This window comes from Melopsittacus undulatus, chromosome 12 (genome assembly GCF_012275295.1).
Source record: "Melopsittacus undulatus isolate bMelUnd1 chromosome 12, bMelUnd1.mat.Z, whole genome shotgun sequence".
NCBI lineage: Eukaryota > Metazoa > Chordata > Aves > Psittaciformes > Psittaculidae > Melopsittacus > Melopsittacus undulatus.
This window is the reverse complement of record NC_047538.1, coordinates 7917671-7934302: the sequence shown is the minus strand read 5'-3', so window position 1 is coordinate 7934302 and position 16632 is coordinate 7917671. Positions and strand designations below refer to the sequence as shown.

The 16632-nt window shown below is 47.3% G+C and overlaps 1 protein-coding gene across 1 annotated transcript in view; it reads left to right on the top strand.

Moving 5' to 3' along the window:
• Positions 1–16632, top strand: part of CAMTA1 (calmodulin binding transcription activator 1) — a 220578-nt gene that overhangs the window by 5867 nt on the left and 198079 nt on the right. The window contains exon 2 of the mRNA XM_034068475.1: positions 3403–3521. Within this exon, the coding sequence (XP_033924366.1) occupies positions 3403–3521 (119 nt within the window). The remainder of the gene's footprint in view (positions 1–3402; positions 3522–16632) is intronic.

Sequence of the window (16632 nt, the reverse complement as noted above, 5' to 3'; positions counted from 1 at the left end):
CAAGCCACAGGACAGATGCTACGTTTTTGCTCTGCCTCCCTAAAGGTGGTTTAATTGGAAGGGTTGTGATGTTACTAGTGAGGAACATGGCTCCTCTGGAGGAAGGTGAACTCTTGGTAGCCAGCCCATGGTGGGGATGGCAGATCTGGTGCTTGGGGATACGCTGATGGTGCATGCTTTACAAGGGGAGCTGAGTGGTAGTGGGGGTGCTGGGGTGACCAAAATCTGCTGGTAGCCTTAGTGCAGCTGGGAAAGCAGTCCTGTGTTCACAGCTTCCACTTCACCTCCATAGACCTTCCTCCATCTGGGAGCAGATCAGGAATGGTTCTGACAGGTGGAGAAGTGTGATTTATAGCAAATGTGTATGTGTCACTTGGGACCAGGTGCTTTTGTGTTCTTACCCCGCATAGCTGCTTGGCCAACTTTGTCCTTTCCCAAGGTCAAACTTGGTTTAGAGGTCACTAAATTTAGGATTCACTTCCCATAACATGATGACTTTGTGTCATTCAGACCACAGGGCTGGAGGCTGCTGTAATGAGAAGCACATCAGATCCGAGGTGTTGTTGTTTTCCACACTGGGGATTTTTTGGAGTGAAGAAATGTCATTGCTGGATGCAGGAAAGGGAAGGCAATGTGAGATGTGGTCACATTACAGGCTGAGGAAGATGACCTTCCAAGGCTGTAATGACACAGAGGTCCGAGATGCCGACAACAGGAGTTGGGAGGTTTGGAGTCAGCAAGTTCTGACAACTTGCACCAAAACATTTTTAGGGGATCTATTATCCATAGGCGCTTTCTGGATTCATAATACTGATAATTGATGACAGTGGAAGAAAGTTAATAAAATGAGCTGAATAATTAGAGGTCTGCCAGCCTTGCACAATAATGGAATGAGTGATAGAGGACTTGACTGATACGGAGGTAAGGGAAGTAATACAATTAATGTCAATTAAAATGTGCCCATGGAAAATAAGCTGATGAGATGTAACTGGGGATGTAGTTTGGCTGATAAAAGCAATAATGTGTGCTGTAAAATACTTTGCTGCCTTAATGAATTGAATGTAGTGCAATGCAATATTTTGAATGAGAAATGAAAATGGAATAAAATTAACATGGGGAATATGAAGTAGGTAGCAGCTAAATCAGGTGGTAGATCTGCACACAGAGGCTGGGGGCTGCTGTTGTGGTGGGGCTTTGTCCAGCACCATTCTTTGCCTCAAGCAAGTTTGGGTCTTTGTGGATAACCCCAAGTGTTGCAGTGCAGTGTTAGTGAAGCTCTGAGGGGCCAGGGTAGTGGGATGTATGGGGGGAACAACACAAGAGGGACGTGGAGAAAGTCCAGAGGAGGCCATGGAGCTGCTGTGAGGGCTGGAGCAGCTCTGCTCTGGAGCCAGGCTGAGAGAGCTGGGCTGGGGCAGCCTGGACAAGAGAAGGGGAGACCTGAGAGCAGCTCCAGTGCCTGAAGGGGCTGCAGGAAAGCTGGAGAGGGGCTTGGGACAAGGGATGTAGGGACAGGCCAAGGGGAATGGCTTGAACCTGCCCAAGAGAGGGGAGACTGAGCTGAGCTCTGAGGCAGAAGCTGTTCCCTGTGAGGGTGCTGAGGCGCTGGCACAGGGTGCCCAGAGAAGCTGTGGCTGCCCCATCCCTGGCAGTGCTCAAGGCCAGGTTGGACACAGGGGCTTGGAGCAGCTGCTCCGGTGGAAGGGGTCCCTGCCCATGGCAGGGGTTGGAACTGGAGGAGCTTTAATGTCCCTTCAACCCAAACAAGTGTGAGATTAAGTACAAAGGTGATGGTCATGCATCCAGAACATTGACTGATAAAAAAGATGTGACTAAAATGCCGTGTCTGATAATCAGTGTAAAGCTGGAAATGCTGGAGTGACAATTAATGGAGAGATCCTTCTTCCCAATTCCTTGATCAGGTCAGTGAAGATCAGCACTGGCATGGGCAGAAGAATGGAGTTTGTTGATTGAGTCTAATGCAGTCGCACAGGAAAGTTCCCAATAACTCAGGGAGCGCCCAGGACTCATAAATTACAGAGCAGCTCACGTTTATCATACACATCGCTGCTTTTCTTGTAAACTCATCTGCTGTGCTTGCACGAGTAGTCGATTTAACAGCATGTATATTGTTGAACTTGACACATCCAAGAGTATAATCAGGCTTTAGAAATACGAGGCTGTCTGGCTGCTGCTGCGCTGCTCCCTGCTTGCCTCAATGGTGTGGGACGGGGCCTGGGGTTGCTGCAGGTCATGGGTAGTGTGTGTGTTGTGTTTGCAGAGGTTTGTCATGGCACCAGCGTCTGTTTAATGACATGAAATGATGAGATGTGTAAAAAGAAACAGTTAATATCCTGTTGCTGTGCACTTCCAAATGGGAGATAACTGTACCTCAGTTCTGTAGGGTAAAATGCCAGTGGGTAACGGGACTTCTCATGTACCTTTGCCTGGTGTATCTCATGCGAGGTGTGAGGACAGTGCCGGGAGGCAGAGGTGGTTTGGGAAGGAGAATGAGCACATCCCTGGTGTCTTACCTGCTGCTCCAGTTCCCTGTTCTGCAGGGACCAGTTGGGTCTGTAAACATGCACTGTGTGTGGATGCTCTGACACCTTGGGTGGTGGCGGAGGGGTGATGGAAAGACACAGTCAAGTTAATGCTTCTGGGGCTGTTATTGGACTGCAGGGCTTTTTGGGTCGTCTTTTTGGATTTTAAGAGGAGCTGATGCACTTTCTGCATCTTTAGCAGCAGAACAAGGAAGGGTTTTGTGTTCTTCAGTATTTCTGCTTTTGGCCCCTGGGGTATGGGTTGGTCGGGAGGTTTCCATCCCTCTACCTCATTTTCACACTGAGGAGCTCCATTCACTTGCAGTGGTGCATGGAAAGAAAAGTAACCAGTTTGTAATGTGGTACAGTGCATTTCAGTGATAAATGAACAGACCTTGAGTTGCATTTCTGCTGCAGCTTGACAAAATGATAGCATGTGCTGGGGCTCTGTGCTTATTTACTTGCAAATCCTGTCGAGTGTGAAGTTCATTTGTCTGCCCTGGCGGGTCCTGCTGCTTTGGGTGCTGCTTCCCTGACCTTGTGTCCCTGTTGCCTGTAGAGGTTGTCACAGAGGGAAAGAATAAGCTAAAATAGGCAGAGGTAAGCACACGCACAGGCTCCTTGTGTACAGATCTGAGAGGGCTCAGCTCCAACTTGACAACCACAAGGAATTAAACCGTACTTGTGTTGCTGAAATGAAGGTGTTCTTTCAACAGAAAGCCATATTCCTGTGTGCAGTGACAAGTTCCCTGCTCTCTGACAAGGGAACCGGTGGGTTTATAAGGCTTGTTGTATGCAGGTCTCCTATGGGAACACCTTTTCTGCCGTGTGTACATCATGTCTCTCCTCTTCTTTCCAGATGATCATGGGAACAGCAATGGCAGTCATGTAAAAATCTTTTTACCGAAGAAGCTGCTTGAATGTCTCCCAAAATGTTCAAGTTTACCGAAGGAGAGGCACCGCTGGAACACTAACGAGGTAGTTAAATCTCTATCCTTGAACCTACCGGCTTGCTTGGTGCTTAGGGATTGGTTCTGGAGTGTGCCGCGTCAGTAACAGGAGATGAATACCCTGCCTCTGGAGCCTGTGGTGCAAATAACAAAGCCCTAGTACGTGTTGCGAGTGAGCTTTAAACCAACTCAAAGGCTAATGTGGAAGTTGACTACTAGTATAGTAGGAGTCTAGTGCTCGTGTGTGTGTATGTCACTTGTCTCAGAGGCAAATCTTGTATCTTACTGCTGTGACTCAAAACTGTGTCAAACTAGATAGGTGTTTTGGTAGTGTGTTAAACAAGGTGTTATCTTACTATGCCTAAAGACTTGTGAGCGGAAAGCTGGCAAACGTGCTTTATCCTGGGAGATAACCAGCTGACTCCTGTCTGAGAAACCTGGGGAGGGACAGGACATGTGGAATTGGGTGTTGCATACAGGAATCCCATTACCCTGACTGGCAGTTTGCACATCTCCTGTTAATGCACCGTGGTTGGGTTCACTGAAACAAAACCAAAGTATTTAAGAATCCAGGTGTGTGGCAGGCTGGTGCAGAGCTGAAGAACAGTGCAGATAGCTCTGTGATCCCTGCCCTTGTTCCTGCTGGGCAGCAGGGCTGGAAGTTACACAGCAGTGCCCACAGTGTAGCTGTAGTTTTCAGTAGCACTGTGGGGAATCGCTTAATAACAGAAGCCATCATCTTTGAGGAATTCCTGTAAAACTCCATGTAGTGTGTGCCTGCTGCAGACCAACTGTTCTGGTCCCTCTGGAGCGTTTGTGACATCTAAACACGGTAACAGAAACTGAGTTTACTGAGCACCAGTGCCAAGGCAGAGCACAGAGTCAGGTATGGATCCGTTCATGTGTGTGTGCTGAGTGCAGATCAAACATGGATCTCTTCATATGGGTGTTTTCTAAAACTGGAATCCTTTCATTCCCCCTTTCTCTGTCTGTAAGTTGAAGTTGGGTATCTATTTTTATCATCCCAAGTCCTGTGACAGGATTCGTTGGGTCTTTGGGGGAGTTGCTGGTGTTGGCTCTTTTGTGTAGATGGTTTTTGTCTTGGGTCATTCAAATTGAAATGCAAATTGTAGAAAATGTGGGTTGCAATTTATTCCGTGATGGCATTTATACTAATGGGAACAGAGCATGGAGTAAGAGCGATTCCAGCGGCTCCACAAAATGATGTTTTGACAAAGACAGCTGAGGAAGAAAGCTCCCTGCAGAGGTTTGGCAGAGTGATGCTGCTCCTTGTTATTGGAAACGGCTTGTTGGGTTTTAGTCACATTTCTGTAGCATTTCTCTTGTCCTGGTTTAGAGCATTGTGTTTGGGTTTATACACACGGGCTTTCAGCTTCTCTTCCTGAGCAGTGTTTGGGGCGTGCAGCCTCCCAGAGTGTGGAATGTGGCAAAGGAAGTTCATCACGTAGCTGAAAACCTTCATTATTCATAAGCATAATGCAGATGGGAAAGTGTATGAGCTCGGGAGGTGCATCAGGCCAGAGGGAAGGTCTGGGAGCCTGCGTGTCTCATACCTTAACTCTAGCTGGGTTGTTTGCTAATAACCCCAAATCACCACTGCCATGTTAACATCCCAGATGAGCCCCCTTCTGTCCTCCTGGGTGTCAGGTTTGTCAGCCATTGGTGTATGTCCAGAGCCTCTCACTGCCCTGCCATGGGGACGAGGAGCTGCATCTGTACCTGGTTGTCTGGTGCCGCCTCTGCCAGTGTGTGAGGTGTGGGTCACAGTTGCATTATTTAGAAGGAAGAGCCCTTCTTGTGAGCAGAGTTTTGGCTCTGTGAGCTCAGAGAGAAAAAAGAGAAAGGCAGAATCTTGTGTCTGGATGAAATCTTGGCAAATCCATGTTAATTACGGGAGAGGAGGGAGCTTAGCTTACAGATTTGTTTCCCTCCCCACCCCCAACCCCAAAGTTTAATTCTGTTCCCTGTTACAAAACTAGGATTTTTCTTAGGGTATAATTGAATAATAATGTTGGACTACATTTCAGAGTCATTCAGAAGGGAATCTGGTTTTTCAGCTGAGTACACAGGTGTTCAGTCTGTGCTGGTGAAGGCACGGGCTGCGAGAAGAAAAAGATGTATTTGGTACAGCAGTGCTTCCAGAGTCTTTGTGTTAATGCAGACCCACCGCGTTTGTGAGACATCACTGGGGAGGTTTAGAGAAAGAGAGGAAACACATGGAGTAACTTATGGATCTGAGCGTCTGTGACATTGGTGTCCTCAAGTCTTTGGACAAACCCCAGTGTCCCGTCTTGCAGGGCTTGTTCCTTACTTTACCAGGGCATCGTTATGGAATGCAGCAAATAACTTATTTCTGAGCACTTCCATCTGCATCATGGATCTGTGCTGCTGTGGATCAGGTAATTGGGATGGAGGAAGTGTCCTCTGAGAGCCGGGTAGGTGGTGGGTGACTTTATGCTTAGTAAAGTAACGCAGTGAGCAGCAAGAGAAATGGAGCATTTCCAAATGCTTAGAACACGTTATCAAGGTGTTTGCTTTCCGTCAGCTTGTGCGGTTTTAACTGATATGTTTGATAGAACAAGCTGTCATCTCGTCTTAAATCAAGTTTATGGTGGTTTTATATTTCCTAGAGAAGGAAGCGCTCCTCTAATTCAGGGTTGTTTTTTACATGAGAGAAAATCATAAGTTTAGCCAAGCAATTTAATTACAGATGTACATTTTCTGAGGTGCCTGTGAAGGGAATGGTGCTTATTCTTCTTGCTACGGGGGGAGGGCACACACGGGGTTTTCATACAGTTCCTCATGTTAGGATGAATCAGTTAATTGCCAGGAAATTCTGCTGTGCTCTTGGCTGGTGCTTGTCCTTTGCTCTGACCATAGTGCTTGTGAATGTGGATCTGGTTTGGAGGCAGGATGCAGGAAATGCATCCTGGGTCTGCTGGGAAGTGACTGTGTTATCTGGGAGCAGCGGTGGGTTCTGGGGCTCAAGGGTGCTGGGGTAACCTTGTTTCCATACAGCGCTTGCCAGGTGCAGGATTGCAGCTTTGAGCAAAGCTGCCTTTCATTAATGGAGTTGGCAGCCGCAGTCATTAATCATCCTGGTAAACACTTAATGACACGGGACGAGGAAGAAGGAAAAGTTAAACATCGGAAATGGAAACTGCTACCTAGGGCTTTTGTTTCTGACAGGTTCGGTATTTACAGGCCCTCCTGGGCAAAGCCCAGAATCTCCACTGTAGGAAAGCCAAGTTGTAATTGCTTCGTGTGCTGAGGCTTTGCTGGAGGGGCGAGGCAGCAATGCCCCAGTTCCAGTCTGACATCCAGCATCGACCTACTACGTATTTTAGGCTTAGCTATTGCTTGGTACTATGGAAAGGAGTGCAACTACAGAACTGTATGGAGCATTATTTACATGGGAAGGGATTCCGTGATGATGCTGCTCTGGGCACCTTGAGTCACATCCTTGCAGACATCTCTGTACTCTCACAGTTTTGCTTTGCTGGCACAATGATGACATTCTCCTCTTCTGCTTGACATCGAGTTATTTCCTGCCTTTAAAGCACAGAGAAGATGTTGAAGGTTTGGAGAATTGCCTGAGGGACTGGACCAGTTTGGGAAGCATTCACCCACACCAGCAGAGTGGGTGCAGGCAGTGCGTTGTCTGTCACCTGCTACCTAATGCCCCCTCAGATCAAGTGGCTCAGTGTCACAGGCAGCTGGTGGCAGGTTTGTTCATCTGAGTACCACTCCAGGTAGGGACCAAGCAGTGTGACCTGCTGCTGCTTCAGTTTGGGTTTTTTAGATGCTTTAAAGTGCCTTTCAGAATCAACGCCTGTGTCTGATCATTTAACACACTTATTTGTTTTAAGGCTGCCCTGCACAGTGTGGTGTATTGTAACATTCCCCTACGTTACCAGTTCATCCCTTACTTACTGGAGTACCGTAATGTGTTCTGAACTCATGGGACTGGCTGTTGCCATCACCATAGTCATGGTGAGGAAGTGTCCAGGTCGCAGCATTCCCTCTGCAGCGTGCCAGCAAGATGGCAAAGCTCTGGCAAACAGCAGTGCTTGCCTGTTTCCTGAGGACCATAAAGTTACTCAGTGTGTTTTGTTTAATGCTCTCCATTAGGCTGGAGTTAATTCCGACGTGTTTCTCTTAAGCGCGGTTTCCTGAAGGCAGAGGCCGCCGGAGCACTTAGAGCTGGAGCCTCCTCGCGCCCGCATCGGCTCAGGGATCTCTGCAGAGCAGTGGGAGTATTTAACTCTGACTAATTGCCTGCTGCCCTTGTGATCACAGAGGAGAAAATATTATGGTGCTGTTGGGGAATGCTGTTATTAGAAGTTTGTTGCTCCACTCCTGGCACATGGGGTTGCTCTTGGGTTTTGCTGAGCTGGGGCTGGAACATGTTAACAGAAGGGTTTGTGGGGGACAAGTGCCTTTCCCACATCCCACCCGGGTTTGTCATGAGCTCGCTGGGTGCTCGCTGCACCAGCTTTGGGTACCGCACTTCCCAAAGCGTGTCCATCGTCACAGCTGTCAACAGGGATGTAGGAGAACCCAGGATCTATAGAGCAGGAGAAAAACCTCTGCAAGTGAAACGAGAAGGGAGTAAGGCTTACACGTTACTGGGGAGAGCCGAGCTGGGAGCAAAGCACTAGTACACCTGACTGGTGCTGTCTGGCAGGCGCGGGCGGCTCTCCTGCGCTGTGATGATGAGTTAGGGAAGGAGATGGAGATTCCTCTCTAACAGCAGCACTTCATTATGGGTTTATTTGGTGAAATTAATGAAATTCTGCACTTTGCTTAATGCACAAAGCAGGAAATGCGGCGCTGGCTTTGCTGCTGCAGCTTCTCAGCCGGGTTTGCATAATTAGTGACTGTTGTGAGCAGGCTCTGTGGTTCTGCACAATGGGAGGGTTGCCCTTCCTGGCAGTTGGAAACAAGAGCACTGATACCTGCCATGCTGTTTGTACCCTCAGGAAGGAGATTCCTCATCCTTCCCGTAGGAAAACCCACTTTTTTCGTTCCCTTTTGTCAGTGTTGGGACTGACACTGTAATTCTGTAATGATAAGTCTGGAAAAAGGGCTGATTTAGCAGTTCTGTGCAGTTGCTGCGACCAGGCTGGATCCTGTTAAGCACAGCAGACAGATGAAATGCATTGTTTTGGGTAATGTTCTGCTCTCCTGGTTTGGTGGGGTTGCTTGTTGGGTTTTCTGTATCCCAAATAAATTCAATTGAAGAAATTAAATTAACTTCTTGTACACTCAGTGATAGCTAAGGAATCTTAATTAGTTTTAGTATATTATACACGCAGGATAAAATGCTGCTGGTATTTAACTTGGGCTGTTTGATACGAGGAACCTACTGAAATACCTCTGAATATGATGCTTCCTAGCTGTTGGGTTGGAGCCTCAGCCCTGTTCTGAGGCCGTGTACTGATACCAGCTTCATGGTGAATGTGCCTACACATGGAGATGGAGCCGCCTGTGCTGGTGTTTGGGAAGTGACCATTCTGGTTCATGTGCTGAGTGGGTGAGGACAGTGCTTGGGATCAGGGATAAAACCACTTGGGATTGTTGCCCTGTCAGGCACTGCTGGGCTCCCCTATGCCAGTGGGTGGGAACGTGGGTCCAGGTGCCTGCTCTGTACAAGCAGCTCTGAGCACTTTGGCTGTTGTGTACTCAGTACAAGTAAAGCTCAAGGCATCATGGATTGGTCTAGGAATGCAGGAGAGTAAGGTGGAATAATACTTCCCTCCAGCTGATTAACCTGGTATGCTTTTCCTAACCAGCATCGTTTGTCGGGGCTCATCCTTCTTAATGGCACATGGTTACTCTGAAGTGTAGTACCAAAAGAGAACCCGGAATCTGGTGTAGGGGGGAATCAGAAGCTGGAGTTACCAGCCATGCAAAGCCTTCAAACATGAGGGAATCAGCAGAGTGCACTAACTCAGTGGTTATTGAGCTGGTCATCTCCAGAACACCACCAGCAGTGGTGGGTACCACTGCACGGCATCCTTGGTTCTCTGCCTTGCCCAGCTCTGAGTAAAACACTCACTGCTGTGTTGCATGAGTTGTACTTTGTGCTGCACTTTACAAGGGAAATGCTACAGCAAAGTCAGTTTTAGTGCCTCTCTGCGAGGGGCTGGTGTGTATAAACACAAATGAATTGGTCTCTGGTCAGATGAATGGGAACTGAGGAGATTGTATTCTGTCAGTGGTTGAAGTCCCATCTTCTTGGTCTCATGTTCACTGCTTCTTGGGGTGGCTGGTTCATTTTGAAGAGAAAAATTGGAGTTTAAAGGGAAAAGAAAAACTGGATATGAAGGAAAAATCAGTGCCAATAAAAGCAGAGGTTTTATGTAGGATAGAACTGAACAAAAAGGACTGAGTGAAATGGATTTGTGTTCTGCAAAACAGCAGGCGTTGGGGAACAAGGGTTTCCAAATTGCTTTCCTTCAGAATGAGTTGTGTACAACAGACCTGTTGTGTAAGCCCTGAGTGATGGATCAGCCTCGGCACGTGGGTGAAGTAATAGAGAAAAGCTGGATTTTGGGTTTGGGTCACAAAACCTGGAATTGAGAAATCTTGGGAATAATGGTGAGAACTTGTGTTTAACTCCAACGTGTGGCAGTGACTTCAGCAGGAGAGGTTTGGACGCTGCTGCTGCTAGGGGTGTTACAGCCACAGAGCTGGCTGTGGTACCCGTATGTCGGGTGTGAGATGCCATGTGTTCTGTGGGAACGTGTGCAGGCAGGTCCCATCCCTTCCCCTCTGAACACAGGGGTTTGCTGTCACTTGGTGGCTGCTCTGCCTTAGGACACTGTTTTGGGGGGTGGTTTGTTCCTTGCCTTTGAGCTTGAAGCTGGTTTTGCCCAGATGAGAGATTCCCAGAGCTGAATGCCTTGGCTGGCAAGGAAGAGACACCAGAGTGAGGAGGGATGTGATGCCCTTGGTGCTTGTCTCTTCCTAAAGTTATCTGATGTAAATATGACGCGCTCTGCATAAATTTAGGATAGATAATTGACTGCATCTCGCTTGGAAATGGGCACCAAAGGTTGGTTTATAGCTTGTGTGTAATTGAAATTCCAGGAGGAAAGGCCTTTGTCTCGGTAACCACATTTGAATTACTTTTTTATTGTAGCTTTAAACCCGTGCGTTGGGATGCTTGGGGCTGGTGTGCGTGGGGGCAATGGCTGCAGGGACAGGGAGCAAGGCAAGAGCAGGGAATGCAGTGTCCTGCCCCAGCAGCAGTGCCCTGCCCCATGGGGAGTGCAGAGCCTTCCCCAGGCAGGTTCCAGCACAGTAAACCAGGATCAGCTGCAGGACGTTGGGGGGCTGACGGCGCTGCTGGGGCTGTGTGTGGTGCGAGAGCTGTGGTGTGCTTCCATGGAAGGTTCCAGTTGTACTCACTGAAGCTCCTTTGTTTTGCAGAGATCTTGATGCAGACGCCCTTTTGGATTTCTTTTTAATAATGTGTGACCCTTCACCTTTGATCCCCTGACCTGCATTACTTTGGTAACCATTTCATTTTTTTAATTTCACTTCATTTTTAAGTTTTGGTGTGAAGCTGTTAACGTTTCATCGTTTTAAACTGTGCCTTCTGTGACCTCCCCAAGGCTCTCTCCGAGTTTTGCTTTTGGAAGCTCTGTAATGTTGGCTTTTCTTGAATAAAAACCTGTTTCAGTTGTTAAAATAAAGTATGTCATTTCCATTGGCTTTTGTTTCTTTTACGTTGAACTGTGTCTTTGTTTCCTGTTTATTACCTTATTTTTGACCTGTGTTCTCCCAGTACTTTTAATTCATTTTGATGTTTCTCTACATCTTTGGTTTTCATTTGCATTTCTCTGCTGTTCTTTTGTTCAGTCAAACATCTGCTGTGTGTGTCCCCCCCCCACCAGCCAGGTCTTGATAGCTCAGAGAAATAGAGGGAGCATTTCAGATGCTCTTATGAGTAGGAAATACTCTGTACTTGTTCCCTGTCCTGGAGATGACTCTTCCTGACCATCAGCTTGAAATGGATAGCCATTTTCATAAAAGATTAGGCTTTAGACCAAAATGAAAATCTCCATTGAAATTCAATCTAAATTTATTTGTACATTAGCACTGAAGCCAAAAGGAAGTTATGGATACTCTGAGCTGTGCTATAAGCGCGGGTGTGCTCAGAGCAGCAGTGTTGTGTGTACACGGGGTAGTAAAGCCCCCGAAGTTTAGGAGCTGTTTCTCTCCATTTTCCTATGGAAGGGGTACCAGCACGTAGGGCAGATTTTGGCCAGATCCTATTTCTGTCTTGTAAATGAACACATGAAACCCATGGAGCACAGCCCACTGAAGTACAGATTATTTTGTAAGTGTCTCATTATTTTATTCTCTAACATTTAATGCTGAAGTTTTAATTGCACACAGATGAAGCTGCTAAATGAGCACTGAAATGGATTTAGGTCTTCTCTGAGCCTTGTTGATGCTTATAAAACTTTATATCGTTCATTAGAGCTACAGATTAAAACGGCAGTGAGCTGTCCATGTGCTCCGTGGCTGCTCCTCTGACCCTGCTGGCTGCTGCCTGTGGCCCAAAGCCTGTCCCTGCTCCTCCTTAGGGTTCAGGGGCTGAGTTCCTGGGCACTGGGGCAGCACCAGCATCACCAGGGGCTGCACTGGGAAAAGCATCTTCTAGTTTTAGCATCCATGCATGAGAATGGTACTTCCAGCACTGATCCTGGCGCTTCCACAGCCAGCTCTCTGTTTTTAGATTGCCCTTGGTTGTGTTCTCAGAGTCACCTGTTAAATAACGTGGCAGGCAGTGTTCCCAAAGTGCTGCTGAGCAGCAGCTCCTCCATGCTGGTGTACGTGTCGCTCCGACCCAGTGGCTGGGAGCTAATGTGGGAGATCACAGCCTGCATCAGGGCTTGAAGTGTTCAGGTGGCTCTTTCCTTTACCCCTCCTGTTCCAGATGTTAGCTCTAAGAGCTCTGTAGGCCTGGAGTCACCAGTGCTGGTGTACAAGGCTGCTGCTCTTACATGGAACATGTTTTGGATAGCTGGGATTTGGCTTTTACTCTGGGTTTAATGTCAGCCTGAGAGGTGCAATCCTCCAAAGTCACCTCGAGCTATTTCTGCTCTTCAGAACTGGGTTTTAAAACCCAGTGGACAAAAGCACTTATTTTGCCCAAGAAAACCCCTTGCAGACTGTGTTTGCCTCCCTGTGCCACCCATTTCACAGCAGCAGCAGCAGTCAGATGTGACTTTCCAGGAAAGCAATTTCCAAACCCCTTTTATTCAGACATCTGGAAGCCGAAGGGGATCTCCCTGCTCTGTGCAGAGGGCTGGTGTCAGCTGCCTCCTGCTCCAGCACAGAGCGAGGGGAGAAAACCTGATGGAGTAAAACTGTCTGATGCTGGGAATTGGAGTCAATGGTATAACAGGGAGGTTAAAGGATGGGTAGAACTTCTTGTTGCAGGAGATTTGTCACGTCCATCTTGCCTGCTTTCCATAAGGTAAGAGCTCTTAGCGGTGGAAGTAGTTGGCTTTATCTCCTGAGGTGTCGGGGTGACACAGGCTGGTGCATGCTGCCTTTTCCCTCATCTTTCCAAGTGTTCTTTTAGATGCAGATGGTTATTCCCAGAGATCAGTGTAAGGAGTATGGATTATTTCTGTTCAGCTATTGCCTGGGCTCCCTGGGTGCTCGGGCTGCTGAGGATTGAGGTGCTAGAGCCTTTGGAAAGGGAAACAGGAATTGTTCTGTTTCCTGCAGAAACAACAGTAAATATTAGTGAGAAAAGCTGCTTCATTTACATGCAGTAGCATTGCCATTTACCCAAGCTTAAAGTCTGCCTTTGGTGAGTGGTGCAGTAGATAATATCAGCAACAGTTGTCCCTTCTATAGCAAGGGCTGATGGAGCCTCATTCATTTCACTGAGCTCATTTTTCACCGAACTAAAATACATGTTTGCTTCAAACACTTAATCAAAGAACTACACAAATGCTCAACAGTGTTGGCAAAGCAAAACATTTGTCTGTTTAAATATTAAGAGAATACTGAGAGATTTGTACTTGCTTATGAGGTTATTCTGTTATTCAGAGCCAGAATATTGATAACATCCATTCCGGAAGCAAGTCTTGGTTTTGAAATGAATGCAGTATCTGCTTCTGCTTGGAGGGGTTTCTGTGCTAACCTTAACATAAGCTAATGGCTGAGCTGAAATACTTGGCACCTTTACTAGACGTAGAAGATTGCATGTCTTGCAGCTCAGGTATTGCAGCTGGGGCTGGATTAACGTTAGTCTGTGTGTGCTGTTCATTCCATAGAGCAGTGGCACTGCAGCTGGGAGTGCTGCAGGAAGCAGCTGGATTGGTCACACAGGCCAGCACTGGGGTTTCATGTTAACAAACTCATCCAGGTGTGCAGGATGCAGTGTGCAGGACAGGTGCCCAGTGTGTGCCTGAGGACCCATAGGTGTCTGTACCCGTACACTGAGCATAGGGGCAGCCGTGCCCCACTCCTGTGCTTTAGGGCTGGTGGCTTCGGGGAGAACCTTGGAGGGAAGGGAGGGATGCTGCTGGGTGGGTTTCCCAGGCCTGTGCCCTGCTTGTGCTCTGTGTGTATTGTCTGCTGCGGCCTTCAGTGATTGAGTTACTGCTCTTGCTTCAATCTTTACGTTCTGGAAATGGGTGAAGGTCTTTGGTCGCTGAAGGGGGAACCTTCCCTGGCTCCGTCCTGCGCTGCTGCTTTTACTCTGCTTACAGAAGTAGAACTCCTATAGCCACCGAACCCTGCGTTTGGCTTCCTGTGTGTGCTGGAGCTTAGGGCCCTCTGCCTGTCCTTGGCTCGTAGCTGCAGACCTTGGGTGAGGAAACACTGGGTGATAAAAATGTGTTCTTATTTCTCCTTCAGGTCTGGCTTGTCTGCTTTTGAGCTCTCCTAGAGGCTGGAAATCCCAGTTTGTGTTTATTTTCTCTGGATTCCTTCCCACAAGACAGAAGTGAATTGAGCCTGGATTGTTGGGGAGAGCCTTGGCTGGGAATAAGGATAATTGCAGTCTCTGGCTGTGCCACACATTTACTGATGATTTCTTTTTAAGTTATTCACCTGCACTGTATCTGTTTCCTCAGCTGTAAAATATGGGTAATTACCTCCATTGTAAAATGTTATGGGGTCTGCTGGTAATTATATGAATGAAGTGCTAATTACAGTGATTATTACTTGGACCTACTCTAGATCTGGGTGATGTTCCTGTTGTGTTGAACACATGAAACAAATACTACAACTTGTCTCCATTCTTTGCGAGGGGCTGGGGGGGATGGTGCCGTGACACTGGGACGTAAATCCCTGCGGGAAGCACTGCTGCTTTCCCACCCAATCCATTCACTTCCCGTCCTCCTTGGTCCTCGTGCTGTAGCGGGGCAGTGGGCTGATGAGAGGCGAAGGAATTACTAATTCAGTGCTTGGATCCACGTGTCATTAGATAACCAGGGTTTGTGCTTTGGCATTTGCTTTTCCTCTTGGGGGTGTGTGGAAGAAAGCAGATGGGGAGCGGTGCTCTTGGAGATGTCATTGGGTTGGGGCCAGCCTGTGCTACCTGATGCCCTCTCTTCCTCTGGAGCATCTGACCCTAATGTGGTCATTAGGGCTGTCCTTCCAGCTGTTGAGGTTATTTTGCTTACAAGGCTCTATTACCAAACATTTTCTTTGCCTTTCTCTTCATTTATTTAGGGTGCATTTTCTTGGTAGCTGGGAATAGCTCCACTGTCCCTTGAGCAAGGCTGGGGTGTGGGGGAAGAAGTGAAATTCCTTAAGGTGGAAATGGAGTGTTCTCATCCAGAAAACACTGCTGCTGCTCCCCGGATATTGCTCTAGTTTGATGGTAATAGTAAGAAATGTCTTTCATCCATAAGGATAAGAGGTTCCCACCCAATACCAGCCTTACGTGGACACAGGGATGCCAAAACCCGTATTCTTGGTTCTTGCTGTGCTTCCTGCCTGCTCTGGGTCCTGCTGGACCAATTCAGCATCAGCATTGGCCTTTCCTTACACTGGAGGAGCAGCCATGGATCTTGGGAATGTCTTCAGAGGACGGCAGTGAGCTAGATAGAGGTGACAGGCTGAGCAGCACTTCCTTCCCCGTTGTTCCATCACTGCAGTGAATCGAGGAGGGTTTAGTTCCTGTCCAGGATGACAATGTGGGAAGGTTTTCCAGCAGTGGAAGTGCAATCTTTAGCTGCAGTTTTGCACTTGAATATTCCAAAGTCAATGCTCATCTCTGACAGCTTCTGATTGGACCTACATCAGTCTGATTTATCCAACGGTATTTCAGGAGTTGGTGTGTGAATCCCATCTAATACTGCTGATTGGATTGTTCTCTTTGGGATAACTTCGGTTGCAAGTACAGGTTTCTCCTAATGTTTCTAGGTTTAAAACTTTAAAATGATAACTGAACGTCCACCAAATACTTGTGTTTTATGGCTCTCTCTTTGTGGGTACACCTACACTGACACGTCCATCCACTCTTTGGAGAGCAGAATCTTGGTTCATTCCTACAGAAGCATTATCTTTTAATCCTCATTCATTGTGAGCTGCTTCAGAAGTGAATAATGCCATATAAATGTCTTGCACGTTGCACAGGTGAATTGACTTGTGTGCGCTCTGCCAGTCTGGTCTGGCGTGAGGCACGTTAAATTACTGCATAACCTGAAGGGTAATCAATAAATCAGAGCTGAGATTTATTCAGCTCTAATTTTACAGTGTTCTTGTGGAAAGTGGGAAGGTGTTTGGTATCTGTGGGATTCCAGTATCTCAGACCCACCCTGAATGCTGTAAATCAATGTTGTAAGTAACATACAAGCTTTATTTCTATTTAAGTTGATGTTTAGCAACATAATAATTAGAAACTCGAGTTTTCCTCTAAGAGATCAGGGAAGCCTTTGGTTTTCACTGCGGTGGCGAGGTGTTGCATAAAACCACTGTAGCTTATGATAAAGATGCTTTCAACTATCTGAAAGTGTAGCATCACCACAAAAAGCATTAAAGCAAAGTGATGCCACAGTAAGGTGCTGTAAATGGAGATGTCTCTCGTTTCCAGAGCAGGTTTTAGAACTGACATATACCCCTTCGAGCAGCGA